This window comes from Olea europaea, unplaced genomic scaffold (genome assembly GCF_002742605.1).
Source record: "Olea europaea var. sylvestris unplaced genomic scaffold, O_europaea_v1 scaffold1137, whole genome shotgun sequence".
Taxonomy (NCBI): domain Eukaryota; kingdom Viridiplantae; phylum Streptophyta; class Magnoliopsida; order Lamiales; family Oleaceae; genus Olea; species Olea europaea.
In genome coordinates, this window is record NW_019228757.1 from 463,067 (window position 1) to 475,037 (window position 11,971).

The 11,971-nt window shown below is 31.6% G+C and overlaps 1 protein-coding gene across 1 annotated transcript; it reads left to right on the top strand.

The window, feature by feature from the left end:
- Window positions 1-9,823: 9,823 nt before the first annotated feature.
- On the top strand, window positions 9,824-11,750 carry LOC111373494 (transcription factor bHLH35-like). The gene is made up of 5 exons (XM_022996026.1): window positions 9,824-9,897; window positions 10,040-10,205; window positions 10,593-10,826; window positions 10,914-11,084; window positions 11,679-11,750. The coding sequence occupies exons 1-5, from the start codon at window positions 9,824-9,826 to the stop codon at window positions 11,748-11,750; spliced, it is 717 nt and encodes a 238-aa protein (XP_022851794.1).
- The last annotated feature ends 221 nt before the right edge of the window (window positions 11,751-11,971 follow it).

Here is an 11,971-nt window from a genome sequence, read left to right on the forward strand (position 1 = left end):
AGAATCCATAATCAGAGATTCCATTCATTATATTCAAAAATTACATGAAGAAGAACACTGTGGAAATCATTAATGTTGAATGCACACATTATAGGGAAACTATGTTCCTCTAAGCCGAAAAACTTGTTTCCGAGAGGAATAGAAGAGATAAACTCACTCAAAAGCTATATGCACCGAGATCAGTGGTTTGCATCATTACAAAGGCTGGCAGATTATAACAAATGATGCGATCAATTCATTATTTATTTGTCCAGCCAAAAAAAAAAAAAAGTTACTTAGAAGATACTTTTGATTCTTCAAATTGTTTGTCTAAGTATAGAAGTTACTTTTACGTAACTCTACTTTTGTTAAGCTTAGCCAAACCTGTTCTATTTATCGTATATCCTCCTGCCCTTTCGGACAACTTAAACATTATATTGTCAAGTTGCCAATATTTTTGTCATGATTGGAACTTAGAACGCATATTTCATTGAAAATCATTTATTTGATCAATTATACATGTTTCTTGGAAATCAGATGGAAAAGAATCCATAATCAGAGATTCCATTCATTATATTCAAAAATTACATGAAGAAGAACACTGTGGAAATCATTAATGTTGAATGCACACATTATAGGGAAACTATGTTCCTCTAAGCCGAAAAACTTGTTTCCGAGAGGAATAGAAGAGATAAACTCACTCAAAAGCTATATGCACCGAGATCAGTGGTTTGCATCATTACAAAGGCTGGCAGATTATAACAAATGATGCGATCAATTCATTATTTATTTGACCAGCCAAAAAAAAAAGTTACTTAGAAGATACTTTTGATTCTTCAAATTGTTTGTCTAAGTATAGAAGTTACTTTTACGTAACTCTACTTTTGTTAAGCTTAGCCAAACCTGTTCTATTTATCGTATATCCTCCTGCCCTTTCGGACAACTTAAACATTATATTGTCAAGTTGCCAATATTTTTGTCATGATTGGAACTTAGAACGCATATTTCATTGAAAATCATTTATTTGATCAATTATACATGTTTCTTGGAAATCAGATGGAAAAGAATCCATAATCAGAGATTCCATTCATTATATTCAAAAATTACATGAAGAAGAACACTGTGGAAATCATTAATGTTGAATGCACACATTATAGGGAAACTATGTTCCTCTAAGCCGAAAAACTTGTTTCCGAGAGGAATAGAAGAGATAAACTCACTCAAAAGCTATATGCACCGAGATCAGTGGTTTGCATCATTACAAAGGCTGGCAGATTATAACAAATGATGCGATCAATTCATTATTTATTTGTCCAGCCAAAAAAAAAAAAAAGTTACTTAGAAGATACTTTTGATTCTTCAAATTGTTTGTCTAAGCATAGAAGTTACTTTTACGTAACTCTACTTTTGTTAAGCTTAGCCAAACCTGTTCTATTTATCGTTGCATCATTACAAAGGTTGGCAGATTATAACAAATGATGCGATCAATTCATTATTTATTTGTCCAGCCAAAAAAAAAAAAAAGTTACTTAGAAGATACTTTTGATTCTTCAAATTGTTTGTCTAAGCATAGAAGTTACTTTTACGTAACTCTACTTTTGTTAAGCTTAGCCAAACTTGTTCTATTTATCGTATATCATCCTGCCCTTTCGGACAACTTAAACATTATATTGTCAAGTTGCCAATATTTTTGTCATGATTGGAACTTGAAACACATATTTCATTGAAAATCATTTATTTGATCAATTATACATGTTTCTTGGAAATCAGATGGAAAAGAATCCATAATCAGAGAGTCCATTCGTTATATTCAAAAATTACATGAAGAAGAACACTGTGGAAATCATTAATGTTGAATGTATTATATTGTCAAGTTGCCAATATTTTTGTCATGATTGGAACTTGGAACACATATTTCATTGAAAATCATTTATTTGATCAATTATACATGTTTCTTGGAAATCAGATGGAAAAGAATCCATAATCAGAGAGTCCATTCGTTATATTCAAAAATTACATGAAGAAGAACACTGTGGAAATCATTAATGTTGAATGTATTATATTGTCAAGTTGCCAATATTTTTGTCATGATTGGAACTTGGAACACATATTTCATTGAAAATCATTTATTTGATCAATTATACATGTTTCTTGGAAATCAGATGGAAAAGAATCCATAATCAGAGAGTCCATTCGTTATATTCAAAAATTACATGAAGAAGAACACTGTGGAAATCATTAATGTTGAATGTATTATATTGTCAAGTTGCCAATATTTTTGTCATGATTGGAACTTGGAACACATATTTCATTGAAAATCATTTATTTGATCAATTATACATGTTTCTTGGAAATCAGATGGAAAAGAATCCATAATCAGAGAGTCCATTCGTTATATTCAAAAATTACATGAAGAAGAACACTGTGGAAATCATTAATGTTGAATGTATTATATTGTCAAGTTGCCAATATTTTTGTCATGATTGGAACTTGGAACACATATTTCATTGAAAATCATTTATTTGATCAATTATACATGTTTCTTGGAAATCAGATGGAAAAGAATCCATAATCAGAGAGTCCATTCGTTATATTCAAAAATTACATGAAGAAGAACACTGTGGAAATCATTAATGTTGAATGTATTATATTGTCAAGTTGCCAATATTTTTGTCATGATTGGAACTTGGAACACATATTTCATTGAAAATCATTTATTTGATCAATTATACATGTTTCTTGGAAATCAGATGGAAAAGAATCCATAATCAGAGAGTCCATTCGTTATATTCAAAAATTACATGAAGAAGAACACTGTGGAAATCATTAATGTTGAATGTATTATATTGTCAAGTTGCCAATATTTTTGTCATGATTGGAACTTGGAACACATATTTCATTGAAAATCATTTATTTGATCAATTATACATGTTTCTTGGAAATCAGATGGAAAAGAATCCATAATCAGAGAGTCCATTCGTTATATTCAAAAATTACATGAAGAAGAACACTGTGGAAATCATTAATGTTGAATGTATTATATTGTCAAGTTGCCAATATTTTTGTCATGATTGGAACTTGGAACACATATTTCATTGAAAATCATTTATTTGATCAATTATACATGTTTCTTGGAAATCAGATGGAAAAGAATCCATAATCAGAGAGTCCATTCGTTATATTCAAAAATTACATGAAGAAGAACACTGTGGAAATCATTAATGTTGAATGTATTATATTGTCAAGTTGCCAATATTTTTGTCATGATTGGAACTTGGAACACATATTTCATTGAAAATCATTTATTTGATCAATTATACATGTTTCTTGGAAATCAGATGGAAAAGAATCCATAATCAGAGAGTCCATTCGTTATATTCAAAAATTACATGAAGAAGAACACTGTGGAAATCATTAATGTTGAATGTATTATATTGTCAAGTTGCCAATATTTTTGTCATGATTGGAACTTGGAACACATATTTCATTGAAAATCATTTATTTGATCAATTATACATGTTTCTTGGAAATCAGATGGAAAAGAATCCATAATCAGAGAGTCCATTCGTTATATTCAAAAATTACATGAAGAAGAACACTGTGGAAATCATTAATGTTGAATGTATTATATTGTCAAGTTGCCAATATTTTTGTCATGATTGGAACTTGGAACACATATTTCATTGAAAATCATTTATTTGATCAATTATACATGTTTCTTGGAAATCAGATGGAAAAGAATCCATAATCAGAGAGTCCATTCGTTATATTCAAAAATTACATGAAGAAGAACACTGTGGAAATCATTAATGTTGAATGTATTATATTGTCAAGTTGCCAATATTTTTGTCATGATTGGAACTTGGAACACATATTTCATTGAAAATCATTTATTTGATCAATTATACATGTTTCTTGGAAATCAGATGGAAAAGAATCCATAATCAGAGAGTCCATTCGTTATATTCAAAAATTACATGAAGAAGAACACTGTGGAAATCATTAATGTTGAATGTATTATATTGTCAAGTTGCCAATATTTTTGTCATGATTGGAACTTGGAACACATATTTCATTGAAAATCATTTATTTGATCAATTATAAATGTTTCTTGGAAATCAGATGGAAAAGAATCCATAATCAGAGATTCCATTCATTATATTCAAAAATTACATGAAGAAGAAAGGAAAATTCAAATTCTAGTTAAAGTTTTATTTGAAAGTCCTATTGGAAGTTGGAATTTGTGTTGGATTTGAAGAGATCAAAATAGTGAAACTTTTGACATTTTATTTTATGTACAACTCTACTTGTAGGGATTGAATTGTTCTCAATAAATATTAGACTATTTTTCTAGATTTGTGAAACCAAGAAGTATTATTGCTAAGTTCTTTGTATTATCTCCTTATTGTTATTAATAAAACATCGGTTCCTCTGTCAATTTATTTTCTTGTTCTTTACTTTAAATCTTATTTCTGTGATTGTGATCTTGTATACTTCATATTGCTCTATAAATCTCAAGACAGTTCTCCATCAACTGGTGGTTTATTGTTGTTTCACCTCCAACACGCAGGACGTGTTGAGAATCTACTTATCATATGCAGCGGAATTAAAAGGGGATTTCGATTCCCACCAGGATTCATCTTTACATTTAGATAGAAATTGTGATAAAAGTTGTACATTTTCTGAATCTGCAAACCTCTTTGCAATTCTTGCTTTGATTCTACAAACCCCTTTACTATTCTTTCGTTTCAATAACCATGATTTGTCATCTATAGCTGTCCAATTGTCCAGCCTCCAATGGTGATCCACACAGTGAACAAGATTGTAGAATTAAGATTTTCTTCTTGTGCTAGCAAAAATGAATTATCTACAGATTTTGAAAATCCTAATCATATTTATATAAGTCCAAACGGGCTTGGATTGACCCAGTCCAATATTTAATTAACTCATTTAATTAAATTCGGTCCGTGAATTAATTAATCCAATTAATTAATTTGAGCTTATAAATAAGCAACCCAATTAATTACTTTATCCAACGCTTGTTAAATTAATTAATTAACAAATCAAAATCTTCCAATTCTCCTTTTGTGTGCAACCTATCAAGTTCCCGATTACGATACCTAACGACGTGAAATATTATTTTGATCTAATCAAAATTGATAAATTAAAAATATCCTTTTAATTTATCATCAATTCATACTCGTCATCCCAAATTGACATCTAGTAATGTGTTGGGGCAATACATGTGACGAAAAATGTCATGTGGTATAACAAAATCAAACTCGTTCGTTTACTGTGAAACTATAATTCCTTCATCAATATGATCCGATCAATTATGAGATATGGATAAGTGTCAATCTCAATTATCGATCATATCTTTCATTTCACTATTAAATCAATATGAGTTGAAAACTCTTTTTTGACTTGTGAGCACATATTGGCCAATGATTTCATTATCGACTTAATTGAATGATATATGAATCATAATCTGTTACTATCTAAGAGTGATGAATCCTCCATTGATCATTCACAACCTTCATACGATTATTGATATACCCGAACGATAACGTATTAGCGGTCCATGGCAGAGCAACATTCAATACCGTCAAAGTATGATTGTCCTCATATAAGGTACTATGACAACCTCAAATCAAAGGACCAATCCCACTACCTAACGATAGAGATTAACTACTGATACTCAAATAGTTATCTATTTGGAATCTCTCGATGGGTCTCCAATATTTTGTTCTACAACAAAATATTCACGTGTTTATTTAAGTGTCACTATATTTTAGTTTGAGAGATCAACTACTTACTTCACAAGTAAGAAATGCTACACGTGATGGTTTATCCGTAATAATGATATCCATATCTCGTTATTACTTACGACTACGGACGATTTAAGATTCAATCATATGTAATTTGTATCTCACAATCACAACTCATTGTGATTAACAAATTATCAAGATTTGAATCTACGTACTCTATTATTTAATTTAATTGAATATTAATTAAATAATAGATTTTGCTAGAAAATTATATCAATTATATATTAAAAGTATTTATGTCCAATGTTGATTGGACTTAGGGCATAATACTTACATGGCATTCATCAAAATGTACAATTTTTGGGTTCGATCATGAGGCAACCTTTAAGCCAAAGAGAATAAGCATTCAGGAGCATTTCCATGATTTTGAAGGGTCAAGATAATCTCGCACTGAAGTTATCGAGGTGGGCTAAACTATCCCTGTCTTTCTTGTTAAACCATGTAAAGCACGTTCCATTTCTTCTACGTACAAAGTATAAGAAAAAGGCAGACATCACATTGTCAAGCCGATATTACAAGGATAAGTTAAGTCCATGGACTTTAACAAAACCACCTCATCTAGGAGTATCTTAAGCAAAGACGTTTATTTATTTAGATTTTGCCATTTAAACATCCCATCACGTACATGTTGTATTTGTTTTTTCTGCTCTATCTTCTACGACATTCAAGAGCTGAGAATATTCGGGTGGTTATCCTTGCCAGTCTTGGAAGTATATATTTAGCTCCTTATTGGCTGGATTTAAAATGGGCAATAGAAGTTGTTTGTGAAGACCTAAGCCTTAAGAAGTACCACTAATTGTAGCTTATAGCTCCAAATTTTAAGCTCTATGACCTCCAATGGGAAATTAAAGGCCTCACAAATGCATAATTTTCATAACTGAGTGACACCGAGGCTTGATTTGAAGACTTCTGTATCATATTGAACTATTTTGATTTTAGAGCTTAAGCTATAATGATATATCTTCTAACATGCACGCCTCTCCACAATAAACTTTGATTAGTTATTTTCATTAGTATTAATTCATGATTGTCAGTTGAGAGCGTCAAGCACGGGATAGAAGACAATCGTAATTAGCCTCATATGCTGCAGAAGAACGGATATAACGTTAAAGCTCAATAAGATGTTTGAATCTTTGTACCTAAAAAGCGTGAAGTGCACATGAACACACAAAAGAAAAACATAAGATAAGATTTTTAGTGTCTTTTTTCTTTCATCCATGATTTGAGATACACGTTTGAATGAAGTTGCTGTTGCTTTTCAAAAAAATAAAAAATAAATTGCAAATTGTACTGAAGTTTTTCGTATTCTTACTCAAATGAACTTGAAATGTAGCATGCCCAATTTTGGTATTCTTACTCAAATGAATTTGAAGTGGGAGGGGACCATGCCCAATTTAATGCTCGGGCCCGGTCCCCCATGTGAGGGGACTATACACCAAGCCTTACAGCTCAATGTAAATGTACCGGCTTCGTTGTATTAATTGTAGGAACATACTAATGTACATGAAACATACTAACTCTTACATCCATCTTCTTATTCAAAGTTCATTGAATGATAATTAATGTGGACTCACACACACACACATATATATATCCAATTAAATAAAAAAAATTTAAAAAATTAAGAATGTAATCTGGATAAATTCATAAAATTATTTTATTCTGATATCATGTAACTTTTAATGTTTAAAAGTTTAAATATATGTAACACTATATACTTTAATTCTTTGTATCAAAACACAAAATCAGCTCTCAAGAGAGAATCCATCTAGGAAAAAGTTCTCCCCCAAGAATGGATGAATTTAAGAAAAAAAATATTTTTACGTATTAAAGTTATCGAATATTTAATATACATAATATTTAATTCTAATAATAAACATCATAAAACGATTAATATTCAAAATTCTAAAGTTTAAGACATAGGATGAAATAAATTCCTAACTATCAATATTAGAAATTATTAACTTGATTATTAGAATGACAAAATCAATTAAGTCAAATTGATATCAAAATAAAATATGTGCAAAACAAGTGCACAAAATTTCAATGAACTTGCACGTTCTGACTAATTCTTGTTTCACGTTGTGGACCTTCCCAAAAATATCTCCGTTGCCTATTGTGGGATATGGCCCATAACCTAAGAAAATTATTGAGTTTGGAGTGTAGACATGCTGACTCAATCTACTGCCGAAATATATAGAGGGGACTAAGGTGAAATACATGCAAAAAGCAATCCATCCACCGAGTTGATTGCATAATGAGATCATCAAATGTGCATAATGAATTACATATAGGGATGGCAATGAGTCGAGTCGGCCTTTAATCCACGAGCTTGGCTCGAGCTCGTGGCTCGTGAAAGGCGAGCCGAGCTTTGCGGGCCAAGCCGAGCGCACGAGCTCGTTATTTTTTTAATTTTTTTGGGGGTAAATTTGCACATTTTTTGACTTTTTTTTTTTTGTAAATTTGCATATTTTTTTTATGAGCTCACGAGCTCGGCTGGTGGGCTCGTAAAAAATGGCTTGTGAGCTTGACGAGTTGAGTAGGCTTGGCTCATGGGATTGAGCCCCCTGCTCGGCTCGAGTTCGAGCTCCTCATTTGACGAGCTCAAGCCTCCAACGAGCCGGATTTTGATAGGCCGAGTGATCGAGCCAATGAACCGCTCGACCCGTTTGACATCCCTAATGACACCGGAATAATGATTTTATTTCAAGACATTAATATATAGATATGATGCAACTGCAATGTGTTCATCTAGTGTCATATCGTCTATATCTGCATCTCATCAAACATTGGCTGCAACTCAAAATGCGATGCCTGCTGAATTAATTGATTATTTCAATCAGCATATGTCAACAGACAAAACAATTTAAAAAAATTCAGAAGAAGTAATTGAATTCTAGGGAAAGTATGAAAGACATTGACTAATTGTTTCTGCATATGTGAAAGATCTATTAACGCCTCCGGTTAGCACTGTTGCCTCGGAGTCTACTTTTAGTGCAGGTAAAAAGGTTTTGACCGATGTCAAGAGTTGATTGAAATAACACAGACATCCCCATTCATTCAAGGGTCACGACCTTTTATAATATTGCACTCACAAGAACTAAAGGAAGGGATACAACTATTATGCCTCTCTACAAACACTTATTTGAAATCTTAAATTTAATTAGTTGCTTCACAACTTTTGAAGATGAGACCATGTTTGAGCCACATGGTGGTTAGGTCAAGAATGAGAAGTATTACGCTACATTTTTAGATTTTTGATTTTGTAGGCCAATGATCAAGATGTCACCCAATTAATTTGGGTATACACATCTGAGAGTTTTCGCAGTTTAGCCGTCCTCCAACTATTAAAAATAGTGTGTAATTGGCTTTAATTAGACAATTTTGTAGGTCTAATTGAATTGAAATTTGATTTCGTTGCTCCAAAATTTTAGAAATCTTTTGATTTCCATAATATAACATTTTGCTAAACTCAAATATGAACCCTAACCCATTCCGTTACCTGTGCAAATGGCAATGCTTGTCCAAATCCACCATAATGCCTGCCAAGGCCTAAATCCAAAATTCATAGTTTGAGAAGATAACTCGTTAGTTTTTTCTATCCTAACTCTCTCCTCCCCACCCCACCCCCCTTTTTTTTCTTTTTATTTTTTAAAGCATTTGAAATAGGGCCTCCTTTTCTGTCTTTTTTATGATTCCATAGCGAGTTTGTTGACTTTTATAGAGCTTGTTTGTGACTGATTTTTCACCCCAAAAAATTGATTTCTTGACCATTATTTCATTATTCCAACTGTAAAGTTTGACTTCTTCTCTCATGGGTGTTTCACACTTTTCTCCTAAAGATCACAAAATCAATTCTCAAAATCACTTTCAAACGGGACCATAGTAAGAGGAATGTCATATGTAATTTCATTCTCGTACATTGCTTGCTTACGCGACATTATTCACATTTCCCCTTTATAAAACCACACATGTTACACACATTATTCATCTTCATCCCAAAAAAGCATCTCTTTATGGAGAACATTAGTGATGAGTACATACTCGATTGGGAAACGAATACGTTCCTCCAAGCTGAAGAACTTCAACCGTAATATTTTCTCTTCACTTAACACATGCATTCACGTTTGTTGTCATGTGTTCCATGTAATCCTGAACCCAAACACGAATTCTGGGTTGTGTTTTATGTTCGGGTCTATGGAAATGGAATATTGAGACTGATTTGATCTTAGCAGTTATTTGGATGAAGCAATTCCTACACACAATGATTCAAGCTCTCAAGATGGAACACAATCATCACTGATGGCCAACAAAAGTATTGTTTCAGAGAGGAATAGAAGGAAGAAACTCAATGAAAGGCTCTATGCACTAAGATCAGTAGCTCCCAATATTACAAAGGTATAACAAATATATGTTCCATTCATTATTTATCCCACCAGAAAAAACCGAAAGAAGTTATTAAAGAAGAATGATCAGAAATGTTTGCGTTGAACCATATAAAAGATTATGTCGTTAGAGAAAACCTCATATATCATTTAAATATCGTTTCAAGATGCCTCCTCAAATGTAAGCAGGATTTATATTTGTGTGTACAATTTTATTTTAATTAGTGACGATTTGACTTGAGCTCAAGTTTTTTCTTTGATTTGATGTCAAGTTGAACCACTTCATCAAGAACTTAAGTTAGGAGGAATATATGTATATCATTTAAATATTGTCTTCAATAGTTTGATTAGGCTAAATTTCATTGAAAATCATTGATCTGCTGTTTCTTTGAAAAATCAGATGCATAAGGAATCCATAGTGAAAGATGCCATTGATTATATTCAAAAATTGCACGAAGAAGAGAGGAAAATTCAAGCAGAAATATCAGACTTGGAATCTGCAGGGTCATCATCAAAAAGTACAATTTCTGAGTTTGATCATGAGGAAACATTTTCTTCAAACCCAAAGAGAGTAACAAGTGAGAGTTTCTATGATTCTGGAGGATCGAGATCATCACCCATTGAAGTTCTTGAGGTGGAATAATTATTATTTCTTAATCAGTGTTATTAATTAATTTGTTATTATGTTTGGTTAATTGATAAAATAGTTACTATTTATTAGTTCAGAGTATCCAGCATGGGAGAGAAGACAGTTGTAGTTAGCCTCACATGCAGCAAAAGATCAAATACAATGGTAAAGCTATGTGAGATGTTTGAATCTTTGAACCTCGAAATCATCAGTGAAAACATCACTGCTTTCTCCGATAGGGTTTTGAAAACTGTATTTGTTCAGGTCATTCCTCTCTCTCTCTCTCTCTCTCTCTCTCTCTCTCTCTCTCTCTCTCAACACACACATGAATCTTTCTCTGATAGGGTTTTTTATACAAGCATTGTCAAAAAAATTGGTTCTTTAAAACAATTAAATATAAAAATTTAAATTGTTATTGAAATCTTTAGTATGCATACTCAAGAGTATCTGAAATAATACTAATCCCCTGTTTGTTGTAGCTAAAAATCAATTTTTTTACTAGATTTTCATTAAGTTGATGATATATGTGGTTGAAAAATTGATAAAATGTGTAATTAAATATAATTATTTACTTTTATTTAAATTTTTATTAACTTTTAAGTTACACTAAATAGGGACTAAAACATATTCAGAAACGAGAGATATAAACGTGTTCTTTTACTTTGATATTATGAACCACAAGCCTGTCATAAGGTAATTTAGAAATTACTTCAAAGACTTTTGGGGGGAATAAAAAGATTAAGAGTTAGAGATTGTTTTTTATCAATATTGTATATGAACTCTTTTCTTCTTTGATTTTCTCGTTGTAGCTTTAATTTATGCTCAATTTTTAATACATTGTTTTTACTCTCTTTTCAGGCTGATGAGAAGGAGAAGGATCTTTTGAAGATTAAAATAGAAACCGCCATAGCAGCTCTAAATGCTCCATAAAACGCTAATAGTGAAAGTATGTTGTCATAATGTATTAACATATTTGCTGCCATAAGTTCTTTTTTTATTATAAGTTAAAAAATTTACTTATAAGTAAATTAGTATAAGTTCTTAAAATAAATAAGGGCCTTGTCTCCATCCTACAAACTAGGTGATATTGCTTGGGAGTTTCTTTTCAAGGATGTCCATTTTCCCTTCACAGTTGATGTAATCTGACTTTT

Bases quoted from the DNA above. Each gene is read 5' to 3' on its own strand.
- LOC111373494 (XM_022996026.1), top strand. From the start codon at position 9,824: ATGGAGAACATTAGTGATGAGTACATACTCGATTGGGAAACGAATACG. The intron at 10,206-10,592 runs GTATAACAAATA...TTGAAAAATCAG, and splicing joins TAGCTCCCAATATTACAAAG to ATGCATAAGGAATCCATAGT. The intron at 10,827-10,913 runs GTGGAATAATTA...ACTATTTATTAG, and splicing joins CACCCATTGAAGTTCTTGAG to TTCAGAGTATCCAGCATGGG.